Here is a 21,417-nt window from a genome sequence, read left to right on the forward strand (position 1 = left end):
CATGAAAAATAAGTTTTTGGCTGTTAATCATGGGTTGGGATAAAACATTTTCTAAAACCTCTATTTATTTTTTAGATAACTGAAATTATTTCCTGGACATATCTAATAAATTATATGATACAAAATATAGCAAAACTTTGAAAATGCTATTTTCTGATTTTTAAAACAGGAATATGATTGCACTTTTAGGGCAGCTAACATCACACAGTCTTTGATTTTGTGAGATTTTGTGACTTATAACACTAGCTGATGCATGCTATGCTGTCTGGACCTGCAGAGCCTGTCACGTTTCATTGCCTTTTAAAGAATAAATGTCCATTACACTATGTCAATCTTACCAGCAACTTTTGTTAAAACAAACATCTTGAAAATAGGAATTGATATGAATTGTTCTTATGTGTTCAATTCCATATAGCTCTCTCCTTCATTACCAGCATGTTGTCTGAATGATTTCTTTTTTTTTTAAACAGATCCTAAAAGGAGATCTAGAAATGAAGAGACAAACAATGGGTAAACTGAGTTCACTCCTGCAGGACCTCCTGTCAGCAGTAAAAAATAAAGCAGTGGCTCAAAAGCTAGAAGGCCGGCTGGAATACTTTGCCCAGCGTTGGGATAGACTTGTGCAGAAGCTGGAGAGCAATTCTAAGCAGGTTTGTCATAACCCATCATTCTGTCAGATGATGACAGGTAAACACTTTGTCATTCAAATATCTGAAGTAGTTTTGCTGCTGTTTGTCAGACCCTTTTCATTCCTTGGTTTCTTTAGACAAGGTTTATTTTTTAGGCCAAAGTCCTATCACCCTAATTTTACAGTATGACCTGCATGTCAGAACATGTGGATTATTTCAGATGGAGGGGGAAGAGAATATTCCAAATCTGATAGGTCCTCATACAGAACACACTGTCAGTAATAGACACTCCTCTCTGCTAACCTAAGAAATTTCAACTAAAGTGCCCGAGCTGATTTCAATCTGTGGCAGTGCGCACAAGAAGAAATGTGCTTCCTAATGTAGGCAGGTATCAAGCAAGATAGGGGATTATAAATTAAAGCCAACCTAAAAACCAAAAGGCCAGTGCAGATCATGATGCATTAGTATCATATGCTCATAGAATCTTGATACATAACTCTGCATTCCACACCATGATTAATGAATAGAGTTAAGGTCACTCTGTGTAGAATACATTGTAAAAATCAACAAAGCCATGAGTAGCTGTAGCAAGGTCCATATCAAAGAGGTCCAAATACAGTGTGAAAAAAGCTACATTGTTCCTTTCTCCTCTGTGATCATCAAAAAGCAAGTGCAAATGTTAACACTTCAAAATTGTGAACTCAAATGGCAAGTGGCCAGCAAACATCTTTGATTGACAGGGATGATACTATGTTGTGCAAGTTTTCCAGTTGTTTCTTTTGACCTATGATCATCCCAGTCTTGATTGGACAGAGTCTCAGTCATATTCTTCTTATCCATCTTTGTCTGAGCAAGATGTTTTATATCAACAGTTAGGATGATGAGGAGGTGATGTAGGACTGTGTGTTAGACACCTTGAAATAATGTTGCATGTCCCAAATACATATACTATTTTCCCCTTGTTTCTATACTTTGTTAACCACATTTCTCATGAATTATCAATATTAGCTACACCTGACTAACTTCTTTGTTACATGTCCTCTCATAATAATGTTATAAAACTTCTGCTTCCCACCAACCCACTTCTGGTGTTGCTCTTCATAAGTATCATAACTAATAATTCAATTAAAGAGTCAGTAAATGATTAACATGAAAACTATTATTCACTAGAGGTAGATGGAAATTAGAATTTCTTTTCCATGGGACTATCAAAAATTATGATTTTATTTTGAGCTAAAATTTCCTCTGCAACAAAAATTCCCTCACTATTGATTTGGAACAATAACATTGTTTTGTTTTGATTTTAACTTTACATTACATTAAATATTAAATACAATATGCATTAATATTGTATATAATATAATTTAGAATAATATTAAAATAAAGAATTCATATAAGCATTTAAACAAACTGAATCAAAGCCATGGTTAAAACAATTTTCGTTATCAAAACAAAGTGTTTCACTTATTCATTTTCTTGTCTTTTTCCATTGAAAAAGTCATCAAACATGAATTCACTCCCACAAAATATTTTGATGAAATTATTTTCCAGTGAAAAAACGTTTTGTCAAAAATATTTTGACCATCTCTCTTACTTACTTACTTTTTAAATTACCATTTTTACACATAAACGCATAGGATTGCCATATATTTAGGAATACTTATACAAATAAATACAAATCTGGGATTTCCTGGACCTTCATAGCAGTTCAGTTGAGTGGAAGATAGAGCTATCTTAATGCCTTCTACCTCCATAACATCTTACATCTGAAGTTGTCAAAGGCCTTTATGAACATTAGTAAATTAAACTTATTTCCCTGTATTTTACAGATAGAGAAATCCTTCTATCTGCAATTAGCTTTTCTGAAAATTTCTCACTGTGGCTCTAGCACCAGTGCAGCTCCACTGGCAGCCATGTGAGGGTAATATGCTGCAGGAGTTTTTACAACCTGGTGATCTAAACCTGGTTAGCCTTTGTACCTTTCAGCATCAACACCAGTAGTCCCATTTCTAGTCCACTGAAGTTGCTAAAATTCAGTCCCTGCACTGTAGATGAAGTGTTGGTTTCTCTCATCATTTTGAGCTATATCAATAAATATCCTTTGAGCAGGTATAAATGACTCTCTGCTGAAAATGCCCTGAGAAACAGATAGGCTGGGTACACTAGTGTTTCCAAATTTGTTAACATGGGGGGCAGAATTTAGATTAGCAGCGATAAGAAGTATTTCCAAAAATATGTCTAGTTTTGACCTCCAGAGTTAGAAAAGCATATGTGAGTTATATAATAAAAAAGGTTAAATGACAGGCAGGGAGTTCATCTAGAAATCTGAAAGTTGAGATGATTTAAGAAAACAAAGGAAATAAAAAAGTAATACTGAAATTAATAGAAGAAGAAAGCTAAGGTTAACTACTACAGGTTTTTAGGGTTGCAATAGGTATAGCTTATAGAAGTAAATTATCTTCCTAATGATTAAAAAGGCCATATTTTGGGTTTGAGATTAAATCAATTTTGTTAAATTCTTGCAATGTCCTGGAACACCTGTGATCAACAGCATCCTTCCTCCAAGTTAAAAATCCATGAGTTGTTTATTTTGATCTGTTCTAGTGTTCCTAGTAATTTAGCCTAAGTAGAAAAAATTCACTTGTGAGAGGAGCAGAGAAAAGTGCAAAGTGATGGGGTAGGAGTCATACTCTCAGACAATTACTAGTTTTCAACTTGGCAACCCAAGTTAAATAAATATTTGTGCTCCACAGAATATATAATTCTAGAAACTAAGGATTGGATTTTCTACTTACATATTTACTTCAACATACAGTCTTTTGCCAGACAAAAATCCTGTGTCATAGTTTAGCAATGAAGACACAGCCTTGAGGTTGGAGCTGTTGGGGTATGTGACCTCAATATGGAATTTCAGAAGCGATCAGAGACCACATTCTTTGTGCCTTTTAGAAGGAGTAATAAGCACTTCTTTGCTGGTCAGTATTGGGGTGGACATAAGGATCTAGTCTGGTCACCTGTGACATGTGGAAGTCTAAATTCCATCAGTGGAATTTCTGTGAGCTGAGGGTAATGTAGATAATGAGCAATAAGAAGTTAATATGAAGAAAAGATGGGGGTTTTGTGTGTGTGTATCTCCTCTTCATTCATCAGCATCACAATTGCAAATAGTGGATGTTGATTGCCCTTAAAGGCACCCAGGATAAAATTTTCAAAAGCACCTACATGCCTAAATTACTTTCTAAATGTGACTTAGACTGCTGAGTCACTTGAATACTTTTGTAACTTTTAGCTACAGTGTAATAACTGTCTGTTCACACTCATTACAGAGAACAAAAATGTATTGCTGAGTTTGATGGATTCAAGCAATGTGTCAGTAAGATTCATTTCTGTTCTCAGCCAACAAGATAACCACTGGTGAATGATTATGTTCTTAAAAATAAAACAAAACTACATCATTAGCTGAGAGTTTATAATTTTGTTTAATCACAAGATGGGCATTAGATTGTTCAGTATAGTAGGGTGAAAGTTAATGAGAAAGCATATCCTGTTGTTAACTGAAGCTTTATGCCATTACTGCAATATTGGAACTTAAAAAAATTCTTACACTTATAATGGGTGAATGAGGTGTGAGATGTGCTTAATAAAAATAACATATTAACAGAATAACAAATTGAGAAAAAAGTTAGTTTAAACTCAATGGCACCTAAAAGTCAGGAAATGTGAAAGTTCAATGAACCTTACTTACAAATTCCTTCACTCTTTAGTTTTCTGCATGCTTATTCAGTCTAATTATAAGATCACATAATGTTTCTCAGTGAGCACAGCACAATTAAATGCATTGTTTTCTGTTCATGGATGAATCTAGGACTACTTGTCATCCTTAAATCTGTTGGCTAGAGTCAAATTAGGCTTTATGATGCCAGGGTAACTTTAGCCCTGGGTTTATTGTTAGTGGTAAGGCACCAAGTAGGTTCTGTATAATTTTTTCTTCTACACTAATGGAAGGCCTAAAAGCAATTTAAATTTTAGTCCCCCCAAAACCTCCCACACCTCCCAAGAAATTGGTAGGAATAAGAAGGAAGCTGACATGGAGCAGGAAGTCTGCATGTGAAAAACTGAAAATTGCTAAGGAATGATGGGGCTCGTCTTTTGACAAAAATCTTCCGATTCAGGATGAATTTGACTGATTATCTTCAGTGTACGTGTCATTTTAGATGCCACATAATTTATAACAATATGATACAAATATGAAACAGAGCGTGAATAAAATTAGTTTGTGTGTTTCAAAATTTGGAGCATTTGTAATCAGCAAGTCCACATTTTTAGATGGAATCCGACCCTAAAGCCTGCTGTCATTCTAAATGTTGAGGTTTTTCAAATGATCTTGAAGACACAGTCCATTTGCTGATTTTAAAGTTGTCAAATTTGTTGTCTTGACATTGATTTGAGTCTCCATGAGGTCATAGAATCATAGAATAATAGGACTGGAAGGGACCTCAAGAGGTCATCGAGTCCAGCCCCCCGCCCTCAAGGCAGGACCAAGGCAGGTCTACAAAACAAGTCTTATTTGAAGACAATTGGCTCAAAAGTTATAAAGTCAATAAAGAAGTTCTGAAAAACGAATGTTTAACTAGATTATACATGCAAGAGCACAGTATTTCCTTTCAAATACTTTAAAGTTGTAGCCTGTGATAAATCAAGATATTCATACGGGCAGATGTTTGCTCCTGCATAGAGCGCCATTAAAATGTGCGGCATTTCTTTAGGACACCCTTGAATTAGACATGGAGGAAACCACTTTAGTGATGAGATAATTATTCCTCCATGAATGAATGACTCATTTGTTGGTATGCGAGTAGGAGTTGCTGAACATTTTATCTGCTTAAGAGTAGTAACATAAAAATACATCTAACTAATCTCTCTGGACTTTGACATTGTCATCCACATTGCTATAAATATCATCTCAGCTTCCCACCACTCCCAATTGCAGTAATTAGACAGATTCTGAGCTCCAAATTAATAGTTGAGTTTTCCTTTTGAAGGACATATTTCACCTCTGTTTTTATTGGTTAGGCATATAAGTACTTTTTACTGTTCTAAGATTTAAATCATCACACCCCATAGAATTTTATGCATTGATTTGACATTTGTGAACATATGGTAATTATACTGCGTGCTTTGTTTAAAACACATTTTCCAACCACCAGAAGAAGCTGTTACTACTGTACAAATGGTTACAAGCTGGGAAAATATTTACTAGAATATAGTTACGCTTTCTCCTTTGTCTTGCATTTTACTATCTACAAGCTATGACTTGCATTTGATCTACACATGCAACAAGGATGGGATGTGATATCGATGGGCAACCTAGGTTAGTGAGTGAGCTGCATGAGTAGCCCTTCTTCATTTCAGTGGGCCACAACACTGCTGTACCCAAGATGGTCTCCCGAGAGAGGGCATTTTTGCTTAACTTCACTTGTATACCTAGAATTTGCAGTGTGCGCCAATTGAACTGTAGCAGTGTTTTGATTGGATGTAGAGGGAGAGCACGGGGCTCTGTCAATATTGTGTGCAATCAGCATGCACCTCACCTCACATACCCTTGCTTTGTGTGTGTCTCTTGAGTAATAACGGTAAGAAAAAACCTACACAGATGGAAACTAGCAGAATCTGGCAACTCTACATGTGGTAAATAAAATGTCTTGTGGGCCGCACATAGAACCCTAATGACCTCAGGTTGTCCACCACTGGGCTATGACATTAAGTTGTCAAAAACATCCTGATACTGATTTTTTGATAAAATTTTCACTGAATGTAGTATGTATGTTGCATGTAGAGTGATGACAGGGTATACATCTAGAAGTATATGAGGACTAAACAAGGATTTTGGATATTTTCAAATGTCGTGGCAGCTTTGAAATAACATACAATCCTCTCTCTCTTTTTTTATCTGTAAACTTTATAAAACCATAGAGAACAGAGATTTGGTCTGGATTTATTTTATTTTAGAGCAGTGCAAATTCATTTTTTAAAGGTGTTTGTTTTTATAGCAGTATTTCATTTTAACTTGCTGCTTTGTTGTTGTGATCTGCTGTGTCATATCTGGCATTGTAACCCTGAGCACAAGAGAGATGCAATTTAAAAATATGTATTTTGGAAGCAATGTAAGAAGTGAAATAAAAAGCTTGTCTTAAACATGTACTTCATGGTAGCTATTTAGCACAGGTATTTTCCAGCTGTATATGTTAGGCCTGGGTTAGGACAAATGCGCACAAAGAGGAGAGATAAGAAGAACAGAAGAGCTACGTCTACACTGGCCCCTTTTCCGAAAGGGGCATGCTAATTTTAAACTTCGTAATAGGGAAATCCGCGGGGGATTTAAATTTAAATACTTCAAAGTAGGAATAAGAGATCCTCCGGAATAGGGCTTTATTCCGGAGGATCGGGCCAGTCTAGATGCTCTTTTCCGGCTTTTCTACAAGCCGGAAAAAAGCGGCGGACATCTTTATTTAAATCCCGCGGGGGATATTTAAATCCCCCGTGGATTTCCCTGTTACGAAGTTTAAAATTAGCATGCCCCTTTCGGAAAAGGGGACAGTGTAGACGTAGCCAAGGAGAAAATGCAACTTCTGTCCCTGGCATTGCCTTTCATTTGCAAAGAAACACACACCCAGCAGATGGTCTTAACAGCCAGACCAAGACCTGGCTAAATTTGTACCGGCATCAGAATGTTTAGGACAATGCTTTTATCTGCCTTGCTGGTCACATGCTGACAGCAGTGTTTCAAAATATATCATTTGGCCAGCTAAAACAGAATAGGATTAGACAGAGGGAGAGAGAGAAAAGAAATCTGGTGGGGAAGGAAAAGGACACATGGATGGGGCAAGGAAAGGTATCACATTTCTGGTGGGATGGGATTCAGCTACAGCTAGTGGAGGGGATGAAGTCATCAGGCCCAGGCTGGTCAGGACATTCTCGGGATTAAGATGAAGATCAGGGTTCAATATACTGGCCAAATAAACCACAATCAACAGCTTTATATGCATTTTATGTTTGCAAATATTAGTAGGACTTATGAACCCATTAACCATAGATTTTAATTATGGAAATATATTCAATCATGTATTTACTTGTGTCAGAGTAAATATTTTCTAAGCTAAGATTTTCTTGTAAATTAATTAATGGCTCTTTGCCATAAATTTGTTTTAACTGTAATGAATTAAATGTCCATTTGAAAAGCAATAAAAAATAAGATTGATAGGTAAAAAATATTATTGAAGTAAAATAAAGATGCCTCTGGTCATTTTTCAAAAAATAAATATTTAAAATGAATGAAAAATAACATTTTATAATATGCTAAAAAGTCTGTTTCATGAGAAAAACTTTACAGAAATAAATATTTCTGTAATTTTTCTCGTGAAACAGCCTTTAGCATTTTCTCCTTTGTTCATTCAACATGATTTATAAAGCAGCAATAAATACATTCTACTTAGGATTCCTTCTGATTTTGATATTGACTTTTCTAGATGTCTTACTCGCATAGCATGAGTCACATAAAACAATTTGGTTGAGTTCAATACAGTGTTATTTTGTTCTGAAGGTCAGCCTGGGATCAGACAGGAACAGTTTCTCATTATTTCCTATTGGCACTCCAAACAGTCTTTATTGAAGTCTTTCAAGCAATGTGTGACCTCTGTTCCAATACTTCTCACAGATTTCACAGGCTGTCACCACCGCTCAGACATCACTAACACAGACAACCGTAATGGAAACTGTAACTATGGTGACCACCAGAGAGCAAGTCCTGGTTAAGAATGCTAAAGATGAACTCCCACCACCTCCACCACACAAGAAGAGGCAGATCCTTGTGGATTCAGAAATAAGAAAGAGGTGAGTGGAACAGAAAGGTAGGGAAAAATCAGTGATAAAGTTTGGATACAACTACAAAGGCTAACTATCATAATTTGAATGTTTGGATATTTGGGGAGCAGAGAAAAAGAAACAATATGCCTCAAAGATTGTAAAATTAATTAATTATTTTATTTTATCAGGATGAATTTTGGAGGAGTTTGTACAAGTAGTCCCAACAAATCACTAATAAGCTACTGAATGTTTAATAGATACACTGTGAATATAAAAGTAATATTATTTTGTTGAGTCAAAGAAGAATTACAGGTGACAATTTGCAGTATAAACATGACATTTTCTTTACTTAGTGTGGCTCTGCTCTGAAAAGAGTCCTTAGAAATGTTTTTGTGGCCTTTCACATAATAGTGGCTCAAAACATTGAGAAAAGAATCCTTTAGGTAAAAAATGTTCACTTTCTAGTCCTGCAAACTTAGCCTGGAATCTGAAAGATCAAGTTTTATTTCTTTGTCTGGCTTGTGCATCATTGCTAGTATTAAAAGTTCTACAAGGCAAACCGTTACCTTCACCTGTGCAATCTCTTTGTCCTCAGGATTTGTCCTGTGTATCCCAGCATAACTGAGGGCAGGTTTAGACCTATGAGTTGGAACTAAGTGTCTGCTCGATCAGTCACTTACTTCAGTAAGCATTGCATCCGACATTTTGTTAACAATTTTGTAGATGAAGAGAATGAAGAAATATACTTCGCACTCTCACACTGTGCATGTTCTCTGTAAACCTAAAATGTATTTTTGTCACAAAGAAAAGCAGGCATAATTCTGAATCCTTGAGGAAATTCAAAGATGGTCGAGAAACTAAGTCCACTAGGTTCATTGTCACTACCCCGCTATCTGAAGGTGCTCACATACAGAAAATGTCAAGACAGACTGATCTGTTGCAGTCACAAAACTGTACTTTAAGAGTTCTTAGAGAGTGTTTATTCAGTTCCTTGTTTTGCTAAAAGTTTTTCAAATACTCTTAATTACATTCCTTTTCTGAAATCGACTAACAAGAAAGATCACAATACAGTAACACTCCATTAGTCCGGCATCCAATGCTCCGGGACTCCTGATGGTCCGGCACCATCAGGAACCCGGAAGTGCTGGGGCAGCCGGACAAGCTTCCCCCATTCAGCTGCTGCTAAAACTGACCAGCAGCTGAATCGGGGAAGCTGGGAGCAGAGCAGCTGGGGTGCTGCCGGGTTGGTCCCGCAGCCCCGAGGGGCGGCGCTACGGGACCAACCCGGCAGCACCCCAGCTGCTTTGCCCCAGGCCACGGGATTCAGCCGCTGCTGAAACTGACGAGCAGCGTCAGTTTCACCACCAGGCTGAATCTGGATGCCTGGGACAGAGCAGCTGGGGTGCTGCGGGGTTGGTCTCGTAGCGCCGCCCCTCGGCGCTGCGGGACCAACCAGGCAGGACCCCAGCTGCTCTGCCCCAGGGGTCCCCAAGTCAGCCGCTGCTGAAACAGATCGGTGGCTGATTCCAGGAAGCCCCGGGCAGAGCAGCTCTGCCCCAGGCTTCCTGGAATCAGCCGCTGATCTGTTTCAGCAGTGGCTGAATCGGGGACCTCTGGGGCAGAGAAGCTGGGGTCCTGCCGGGTTGGTCCTGCAGCGCCGTCCTTTGGCACCGCGGGACCAACCCGGCAGCACTCCAGCTGCTCTGCCCCAGGCATCCCCAAGAGCAGCTGGGGTGCTGCCGGGTTGGTCCCACAGCCCCAAGGGGCAGCGCTATGGGACCAACCCAGCAGTACCCCAGCTGCTCTGTCCCAGGCGTCCCCAAGAGCAGCTGGGGTGCTGCCGGGTTGGTCTCACAGCCCCAAGGGGCAGTGCTACGGGACCAACCCGGCAGCACCCCAGCTGCTCTATTGCAGGCATCCCCGATTCAGCTGCTGCTGAAACTGACCAGCAGCGGCTGAATCAGGGATGCCTGGGGCAGAACGAGACTATCATAAGGGGGGGGCCTATGAGAGGTCTGGGGTGGCATCCCCTCCCACCCCACTCCAGACCCCTCATAGCCCCCCCTTCTGATAGTCCGGCATATCTGATAATCCGGCACCCCCTGGGTCCTAAAGGTGCCGGATTATTGGAAGTTGACTGTATTAAGACCATTTTATCCTAATATGTATGTGCAAAGGCAAGATTAGAGAAAAATCTTATCTCTATATTCACATATGGTGTCTTGTTATGAAGATATTTAAAAGCTGGGGCTTTTTTTCATGAGTCCTATATATTCATGAAATTACAAGGTAATATTGATAGATGAGATGTATTCGTTTTGTTTAATAATGGATCCTAAATTGTGAAAGTGAAATGAGAGGTGCTGAAAATAGTACTCTTTAACCATTTGAAGGTTTATTTTTTGTGTTGATTATTATATATTACTATTCTTCTTAAGAGTTCATCAGTGACAAAACATCTTAATCAGCATTGAAACCCTATTGTATTAGATACTGTACAAACATACAAGAATCCCAGAAAATACTAGAGGAACTATTTAATTCTGAAAGGACGGGTGGGGGGAGGAGAGTATTTATTTCTGGGGGAAAACAATGTGGTGTGCACCATTGTTTTTTTTAATCTGTCTACATCTTGTTTCCCCCAAACCAAATGTTTAAGGAGTTGTAAATCTCAGTTGGAAGTAATAGGTCATGTGTTCTTAAAGGCTACATCTATACTGCCAGCTTTGCCGGCAGTGCCTATGCAAATGAAGCATGGATTGCACAAAAACCGGCTTGCATAAATTATGCAAATAAAATGTGGCAAAATGCTAATCCACACTTCATTTGCATAGGAACTGCCGGCAAAGCTGGCAGTGTAGACAAAGCCAAAGAGAAACCTGTTGGGCTAAGCAGAGCACCAGTAACTTAGGGACACTTTCCTATCGGAGGGTACGTCTACACTACAGCGCTAGTTCGAACTAACTTAGTTCGAATTAGTTAATTCGAACTAAGCTAATTCGAACTAACGCGTCTAGAACTAAAAACTAGTACGAATTAGCGTTTTGCTAATTCGAACTAGCAAGTCCACATTGAGTGGACTCTGAACAGGGCTTAAGGATGGCCGGAAGAAGTGCCGGCAGGGCATAAGAGGAGGACTTAGAGCATGGAGATGCTGTCTCAGGCTAGCCGAGGGCTGCGCTTAAAAGGTCCCGACCCCCACCCCGGACACACAGTTCTAAGGGGTGCCCCGCTTGCAAAGAAGTTCTGGCTTGGAGTGCCCGGAGTACCCACACTGGGCACATCACACCACTCGGCCATCAGCCCGGCTGCACTTGCCGCAGGCTGCCATCTGGGGAGAGGGGGTAATTGGGGGGCTGCAGGAGAGCTTCCACCCCCAGAAGCCCGCAGAGCCAGCCCAGTCCTCCCCATCGGGGGCTCGTACCCCATTCCTCCCTCACCTCCTTCCACTTACCCTTCCCTAGCCTCCCTTCTTATTGATGTACAAAATAAAGATAACGTTTCTTCCAACATTGACTCTGTCTTTATTGAACAAAACTGGGGGGAGACTGGGAAAAGGAGGTGGGAGAGGGGAAGAGAAAGGCTGGGAGAAGGGAGGGCAACTAACATGATCAGGGGTTGGGAACAGGTCCCAGATGAAGAAAGGCTACAGAGACTGGGACTGTTCAGCTTAGAAAAGAGGAGACGGAGGGGGGACAGGATAGAGGTCTCTAAAAGCAGGGGTTGGGTGGAGACGGTGCATTCAGAAAAGTTCTTCCTGAGTTCCCATAAAGAAGGACTAGAGGACACCAAAGGAAAGGAATGGGTAGCAGGCTTGAAACTAGTAAGAGAAAGTTGTTCTTCTTGACAAAGCAAATAGTTAACCTGTGGAACTCCTTGCTGCAGGAGGCTGTGAAGGCTACAACTAGAACAGAGTTTAAAGTGAGATCAAGTCATGGAGGTTGGGTCCATGGAGTGGTCTTAGCCAAGGGGTAGGAGTGGTGTCCCTGCCCAAAGTTTGTGGAAGGCTGGAGAGGGATGGCACGAGACAAATGGCTTGGTCACTGTCTTCGGTCCATCCCCTCCAGGGTCCCTAGAATTGGCCGCTGTCAGCAGACAGGCTACTGGGCTAGATGAACCTTTGGTCTGACCCTGTATGGCCATTGTAAGCTCAGGGCTCAGGGTCGGGGGTCTCAGTGGACCCCCTTGATTTTCATGCACACCTGCTCCTGGGTGGCCAGGCTGGCAGCTCTCCTGCCCTAGCTGGCCACTTTCCTGTGCCTAGTGCGGAGATCGTGGACAAGGTCCACGATGTCCGCACTAGCCCAGGAAGGTGCCCGCCTCTTGCGGTCCAGGGCAAGCTCCCGGGAGCCGCCAGCCTGGTCCCGGGAAGAGGGGGTGGGCTGGGGGACATCGGGTGGGTGGCTCTGTGCTGTGCCAGGTGCAGGGTCTGCTGGCTGGGTGCTGGCAGGCTTGCACCTGGCACGGGCACCGTAGCCAGCCCGTGCCCCTTTAAGGGGCCCGGGGCCCGGAGGGGGGCATAGAGTTTCCCTGGTGTTGGCCAGAGTGGCCACCAGGGAAACCTGGGGAGGGCTAGCCTCCCACTAGTTCGAATTAAGGGGCTACACACCCCTTAATTTGAACTAGCTAGTTCGAACTAGGCTTAATCCTCGTAAAATGAGGTTTACCTAGTTCGAACTAAGCGCTCTGCTAGTTCGATTCAAATTCGAACTAGCGGAGCGCTAGTGTAGCGCCTATTAAAGTTAGTTCGAACTAACGTCCGTTAGTTTGAACTAACTTGTAGTGTAGACATACCCATAAATATTGCAAAAAAGTCTCATGGGGTTGTGACAGACTGGGCCGGGTCTGGGCACAGCTGAGGGCGTCCGCTCAAGGCGAATTGCTCAAATTTGGGGCTCCTCACAGCCCCCAGACTGGAGACCTTTCCAAACAGGCCACGAACCAGTCCCACAGAGCACTTCAGCTGCCTACCTGAAGCCGCATGAGCAAAACCCCTCCGTCACTCCAGCCATATCCGTGCCCCAGATGGCCCCGGGCCTCATACACAGGTGAGGGGTTTTAGAGCCCAATCTCACCTTCCCCGAACAATTTCTGTCCGGTTCCAAGAAACCAGCCACAGATCCCAGGCCAATTTACTCTCTGGATCTTACCCACAAATCATGCTGAGCCAATCCTTTAGAATCTACAATCTAAAGGTTTATTACCTCAAGAAAGAAAAGCATGAGAGTAAGGTTGTTAAAATATCATACATTACATGCATCGAATCTCCCAGTTCTCAATGCAGGCTCTAGCAGAGATGTTATAGCTGCTGGCTTAAAAGTCCTTGTTGCACATCCTATGCCAGGATGGGTCCACAGTTCTTCCCGGCTCGTGATTCCCTGCAAGGCCGCATTTGGGGTCAGAAGAGCTGAAGACCAAGATGGAGTTGGTCACATGGCATATTTATACCCCCTTCCTGGCTGGCTAGAGTCATATTACCAGTGGCCAGGTCTGTCTTTGGCCTCCAGAGGTCCATTGTTCCCTGGAGACTTGCTTATTAGCATGTCCATAGGCACACATTCCTGGCCCATCACTCAACCACATACAGAGAAACTTCCAGTCTCCATACAGAGTACATATTCATAACTCCACACACAGACATTATACAGATATATGAAGAGCATATACAGAACCAATAGAAAGTAAAATTTTGTTTGACACCTCACATGGCTCCTTTTGTACCACTTTTGGGGTGAACACACCCCCACCATGGGTACAGCAGTGACCCGACTGCTCCCCTCAACATGCAATAACGTGACAGAGGTAACCATGTTACTCTGTAATTTTTCAAAACACGGAGCAGTCCTATGGCACCTTAAAGACTAACAACAATTTACAGGATTTTAAGCTGATGAAGTGGATTTTACCTACAAATGTCATGATTCTATATATTTTTGTAAGTCTGTGAGGTGCCACAGGACTACTTCGTGTTTATAAATATTTCAGTGCTCCAAAATTATCAAGAGCTTTTTACTGATTTATAGCTATTAACCCTAGCTGTGAATGGTAGCAGGTTTGGATAAAAGATACCTATAACAGAATATTCCAAGGTTGCAATCTGTGAACTACACAATTTTGGTCCTTATTTTTCTTTCCTATTTGCATACTCTTGATCTCTAATAGTGAGTTGAATTGATTGGGACGTGCAAACTACTTATCTGAAGTTAGTGTTTGGGGAAATTATCCCAGAGAAGGAATTTAAATGTTATGTGAATGCCAACTGTTCGTATGTATACATATTTAGTGTTACACCAACTGAGAATATAAAGGGAACTGCTGATGGTTTCTTAAACTAGCTAACATATTGAAGCTGGCAGGGATTCATATGACAGTGATTAATATTTATAAAGAAAACAGGAAATGTTATTAAATTTTCAAATAACGAACTGTGATAACTTGCAGACATGTTGTCGGTCTACAATAAAGTAGTTTTTATTGATGTATTTTATACATCAGAATTAAACCATTTTTCTTGTTTATTGGGTGTTGAACATATGTTGCCCTCTTAGGCATATCACTAGAGTTTAACCTTTGAAACAAAATTCTGTTTTGTATGTTGTGTGTTTTGTTTTAAAAAGGAATATATAGGAAACTACTATACAGCCCTGGAGATATTGTGGAGCTCTCATCTCAAATAACACTCCAACGTAATTTTAGATAAGTAGAGTCAGTACATCTCAGAATAAATGGACTATGGTTTCTCATACATACCTGGGGCCAATGTCTTTTCCATTAGTAAACAAATGATTTTTTAATAGTGATCTGGTAAGTATGTCTCAACTCTACACTAGAGCACTGTACTAGTCCATGTTTATTAACCATGTATTGGTATTGTGTCTCTTGATAATTATTGGTAGAAAATATAACTAAAGTATTGGGGCATGAAAAAAAGTCTATTAATTATTTTATTAGCTTTAATGTCGTCTAAACTGTTTGAAAATTTATTTTTCTACATTGGTTTCCAGGAATATTTTTATGAATGATAGTTATTGTTACATACTTCCAGGACACACGGGCTACATCTAGACTGGCACAGTCTGTTAAAAAGTTTTCCGTTAAAAGCATTTGCGGGAAAGAGCATCTAGATTGGCACAGATGCTTTTCCGCAAAAGCACTTTTTGCGGAAAAGTATCCTTGCCAATCAAGACCTGCTTTTGTGCAAAAAAGCCCTGATCACCATTTTCGTGATCGGGGCTTTTTTGCACAAAACAAATCTGAGCTGTCTACCCTGGCCCTTTTGTGAAAAAGCTTTTGCGCAAAAGAACTTTTGCCTGAATGGGAGCACCATAGTATTTCCGCAAGAAGCACTGATTTCTTACATGAGATCGTCAGTGTTCTTGCGGAAATTCAAACGGCCAGTGTAGACAGCTGACAAGCTTTTCCGCAAAAGCAGCTGCTTTTGCAGAAAAACTTGCCAGTCTAGACGCAGCATGCTGTGTGTGTTTTCATTCTGCATTACTGTGCACTAAAGACCTTTTAGTGGACTGAATGGTATAGTCTTTACCTATATGATAAAGACCTGTGGTTAATGAGTAGAAGACCTAAAATTAGCCTATTAGTACTGCTAGAAGTTTATGGTCTATGGTTGGGTTACCATGTGGATTGTGGTTGTCCTGTGGCATTGAGCTCTGCCACAAACACTTCTTCCCTTCCTTCCTCTATTCTCAACAGAAGTATGCAAGACAAGAACTAGTGAAGAAGCAAATTAGAAGAAAAATGTTGACACGAAAGTCTGGGAATTTAGTTTTCAAAGAGAGTGAAGAATAGTTACTGTTTTGTTAAGGCAGAAGTTAAGCAAAATTGTTTCCTTCCAAAATCTCACTGTGTCTTGGTCAGCATTACTGAGTGTTTAGTGAAATCCTGGTGCCACTGAAGTCTGTAAGATTTTTACTATTGAATTCCTAGTTTCAGTGAAGTCTATCCTGTGCCTACGTACGGAATAAAATAGAAAGTGTGAAAACCGCGTTGCTATGTAGATCACTTTTACGTAGATCATCTATAATAAAATGGGGATGTATGCTGTTATATGGCTTCATCATACTGAACTCAAACTTTATATAAATCTAATAATGAAGAAGAGGACTCTCCAAGGTTGGATGCTTATTCAATATATCTTAAATGACTGAGGACAAGGCCCCATTTTCTTCCAAAATCACCTTATATTGTCTTCTGGTGAAGAAGGGTTGGTGACCTGCTACCCACTACTTGGTATCTTTGGTCAATCAGCCAGTCTCTTTGATTCATCTTTGGGGTTAGGATGATCAGTGACCCCAGGGAACTCATTTAATTTATTTGTGTGTATTCTTTCTTAGGAGTAGCCAATCACATAAAAACATGAACTGCAGCACTGACAAATAGCTCTTATCTGGGCCTCCATTTGAAGATTTTGATGCCTTGATATCTTAGGGTACATCTAAACTACACTAATCTTTTGAAAAGGGATTTGCAAATTCCACAGGAAAGAACTGCGTAAGCCTCCTTTTTTTAGAAAGAGCATTTTTTTCTAAAAAGGGTTTTTGTCTGAAAAAATGCATCTAGACTACTTTAATTTTTGAAAGACCCTCTTTCAAAAATGCGATCAGAAGAAGATATTCAAATTCCCACAGAATTTGCATATACCATTTCGAAAGATCTTTGTAGTTTAGACGTACCTTTAGTTTGGCCCTTCCCCCAGCAGCAGTACCTTTTTTTTCAGGTCACTTATGGTAAGAGCTCTGAAGTAGGTAGGTGTGGGCTATTCTGCCCTTCCTCCTCTTAGTACTACATTAGGTTTTATTTTGCTCTTCAAAGGTTAGAATGGCTTACCCTCTGAAACGTGATTTAATATTCCTTCAAAAAATCAAGTGAGCCATCATGTGATATTCTTCAGGCATATAAATGTTCTATCTCTAATTTTGCAAAAATATCCAGTCTTCATTAACTTTCTGAGCTAATGAATCCCACAGTCTAGAATTTGCCATCTTTTCATTTAATTGACTGTCCCTTTATTCTTTGTCAGGAGTCAGGGAAACAGACAGATGTTCTTAATTCATCTTCTTTGTACCATGAATTATTTTATATATGTTCACCAAGTTTCAATAGGGAGTCATTTATCTAAAGAAAAAGCTAGAAAAGTCTTCAAGGGTTTATGGATTTGTGCTTGGCTCAAAAACGCAGTTAGATATTGAATGTTCCTCTGAAAATTCTGAAAGGCATAAACATATGGGCTACGTCTACACTGGCATGAATTTCCGAAAATGCTTTTAACAGAAAAGTTTTCCGTTAAAAGCATTTTTGGAAAAGCATGTCTAGATTGGCAGGATGCTTTTCCGCAAAAGCGCTTTTTGCAGAGAAGCGTCCGTGGCCAATCTAGACGCGGTTTTCCGCAAAAAAGCCCCGATTGCCATTTTCGCGATCAGGGCTAATTTGCGGAAAACACTACTGTGCTGTTTACACTTTTTCTTTCGGAAAAAGACTTTTGCCCAAACGGGAGCAGGATAGTTTTTCCAGAAAAGCACTGATGATCTTACATGAGATCATCAGTGCTTTTCCGGAAATTCAAGCGGCCAGTGTAGACAGCTGACAAGTTTTTCCGGAAAAGCGGCTGATTTTCCGGAAAAACTTGCCAGTCTAGACACAGCCATGGTGTTACTTACTCTCTTCCAATTCCATACGAAAATGTTCTCTTTCCTTGGGTAGCATATTCTTGGAATTAGTACTTCCCAATCTACTCAGCATCACTTCTGCTCCTCTAAACTTTATAAAATATTTTTGGTTGCAAAATAAAACATTTAAAATCAGTCTTTGGTCAGTTCAGTTCTCAAAGCACTTTATAAAGGAGGTCATTATCAGTGTCCTCACTTGGGACAACTATATAGTAATTGAATTTAGGTCTCCTGTGTTCAAGTCCAGTGTTGTATCTATTATGCTATAGAAAGTGTTCTGGAGAGCAGACTATTATGCCTCATCTTTCTCCCAAATTTTTTTTTTTGGTAGGGAAGTGGTGGAGGGTAGAGATATTAAATATGTAATGACTTCTTTGGAGAGAGGTGTGGGTATCCTGAATAAGAACTAAATAATTTATAACCCAAGAATGATTTGGTTTGGATATAGTGATGATGGAAAATGTTGTGGATGACAAGAAGATTCTTTAACAATAAAATTGCCAATCCTTAGGAAAACAAAAGAGATAGGAAAACTGGAAATCAAAAACATGAGAAACAGTTAATAGAACAAATTGAGAATTGTCCAACAAAAATGAAGTAAATGGAATGATGCATTGCAGCATGCCGGGGGAGGGGGAGAGCGGGTGGAGACACACAGTGTCATGGACACATTCTGAAGAGTTTCAGTGCATTATCCACAAAGAACATAAACTGTAAACAATATATTACTTCTTTAAGGCTTTTAAAAAGCAAACCACTTTTAGCTGTTAAACATTTAATTTATATGTATTAGTATGATAAATGTCCCTGCATAATGTGTAAGGAAGCTTGTCTTATGCCATATGGCAAATTACTTAGTACAATCTATGTAATATTCCCGTGCAAAGTCTATTTGTCACAGCATTATTATGGATGTAATGATAAACTGTGAATGTGAAGCAGTCCGTCCTTTGAGGAGAGGAAAGGAAAAAGCAGGATAAAACAGGATAGGTGCTCCATCTAGTGTTTAAATTTTTGGGAATGTAAGCAAAATCATGCACGTTTATTGTAAGTATAAACTAGATTTTTATCTTTAAAATGGTTTAATGACTTAAAGTGGGTTCACTTTTCAAGTCATTCTTTTCATGTTTTCAGCAGTACCTGATTTCATATTTTATATTGTAGAAAACAGAAAGAACTGTTTTAAGAGGTTAATTTCTATAACACATGTTTCAAATAGGCCTTCACTGCAAATTGTGTAAACCCTAGGGCTGTGGCTACATTGGCATGATTTTGCGCAAAAGCACCCGATTTTGCGTGAAAGCAGACGATTTTAAGGAAAAACATGCTGCCTGTCTACACTGGCGGGGAGTTCTTGCGCAAGAACACTGATGTTCTAATGTGTGAAATCAGTGCTTCTTGTACAAGAACTATGATGCTCCCGCTCAGGAATAAGCCCTCTTGCGCAAGAGGCCAGTGTAGACAGGCAACATGAATTTCTTGCGCAAGAGAGCGTTTTCACTGTCACCGATGCTTTTGCGCAAAAGCACATGCCAGTGTAGACGCTCTTTTGTGCAAATACTCTAATGCAAAAACTCTTGCGTTAAAAGTATTTGCGCAAAATCTTGCCAATGTAGATGTAGTCTAGTTGTGTGCAGGCTGACAAGTATTTTATCTCCAATTCTTTTGATTGTTTGACCTTTGTTCACTTGTGTATGATTTAGTGCTTGCTGTTCTGTATTATTATAACCATACGTAGCTACTCTAAAATGGGAAGATTTACCTGACTGAAAATCTCCTGGTTGTCCTTGTATTTGTAATATAGTATTTGTGTGGGCAACGTTAATTAAGAGGAGCAGATGATTCAATAGCTAATAGTCACATTTTGTTGTAAATATTGTGATGGCTCAAGATTTTCCACATGCAAAGCTATAATAGGTGACTTGCTATAGTATCTATCCAAGAATACATGTACATCAATGATGGGATATTAATACAACTTGCTAGCACCTCACTTTTGCTGCCAATGGCTGAAGTTACAAGTCCATATTCTTTAATCAATGATGACTTCTGGCTGTTTGTCAGATTTCTACCTACCTCATCCTAAAATGGGTGATCTCAAGTACTAGTGAAAAGGAATGAAGAATAGGTCCTCTCTATATAGAGTGCCTGGTCACAGAGAAGTACTCTGCTGAACAGAGTAAAGTGTATAAATGCAATGGGGGAGGAAGAAGTTAGAAAGGGCACCTTGGCTCACACACTGGGGATGCAACCAAGGATGTCCAAAGATAAAAGCAAGAGCTTCTATAGCTTAAGCTAAAGACACAGAGGGCTCGTCTAGACTATGCTGAAGTTCTGAAAGAGGATATGCAAATTCCACAGGAATCTGCAAATTCCACAGGCATTTGCATATCTTCTCCTGATCTGTTTTGGAAAAGCCACGTAAACCTCATTTTTTGAGGAAGAGGGGCTTTTTGAAAAAAGGGGTGGGGTGGGGTTTTGCCCGAAAAACCACGTCCCAATTACTTTCACTTTCAAAATCTCTGCTTTCAAAAGTGAGATAGGAAGTTCCTTTTCGGAACTTCAGCGTAGTCTAGACATAGCCTAAGCTCCCAAGTTGGAAACTATAAAAAGTCCTCCCTTCGATCACAGAGAGGGACCAATAACATACACTCTGCATTGTATTACACAGATGTAATATTCAGAGAGTCTGTATAGAAGTGACCTTTCTACTTACAGTATTTCTCCCTGAATTGTCACATATACTGAGGACATTTTGTTCATTCCTTTTCTGCTGGTGCTTGAAGTCATCTACCTTAGGATGAGGGAGGTATCAATCTGACAACCAGCCAGAAGTCATGGATTAAAATTATGTTGCCTTTTATGTTTAGCCATTGAGAGCAAAAGTGAGCTACTAGCAAGCTGTATTAATTGTCACACCCATTAATTTACATATGTAATTTGACCTCCTATACAGCAAACCATAGATTTTCAATGGGATTGCAGCTCAAAATGGTTGCATATGCATTTCCACAGTAATCAACTTATGAGCCACCTATACATGTGGCAGTTTAAATAGTTCATGTGCATGATGTTCCAAATGATCTTGCAGTTTTAGTATGCCTGTAAGTAGAGTGTAAATTTCAAAATACCCTCACTTCTTGCACATAAATAAATGCTTACTATAAGAGACTGGCTTCTATAACCTGTTCTTTGATCATTAGAACCATAATATTCTTTCAAATAAACCAAGACTAGATGGT

General features: G+C 39.9%; 1 protein-coding gene across 12 annotated transcripts in view; it reads left to right on the forward strand.

Moving 5' to 3' along the window:
- Window positions 1-21,417, forward strand: part of DMD (dystrophin) — a 2,135,104-nt gene that overhangs the window by 822,020 nt on the left and 1,291,667 nt on the right. For all 12 annotated transcript variants that reach the window (XM_075916549.2, XM_089775838.1, XM_075916586.2 and 9 more), the window contains 2 exons: window positions 471-650; window positions 8,344-8,519. In XM_075916549.2, coding sequence (XP_075772664.2) covers window positions 471-650; window positions 8,344-8,519 — 356 coding nt within the window. The remainder of the gene's footprint in view (window positions 1-470; window positions 651-8,343; window positions 8,520-21,417) is intronic.

This window comes from Pelodiscus sinensis, chromosome 1, assembly GCF_052426305.1.
Source record: "Pelodiscus sinensis isolate ZL-2025 chromosome 1, ASM5242630v1, whole genome shotgun sequence".
NCBI lineage: Eukaryota > Metazoa > Chordata > Testudines > Trionychidae > Pelodiscus > Pelodiscus sinensis.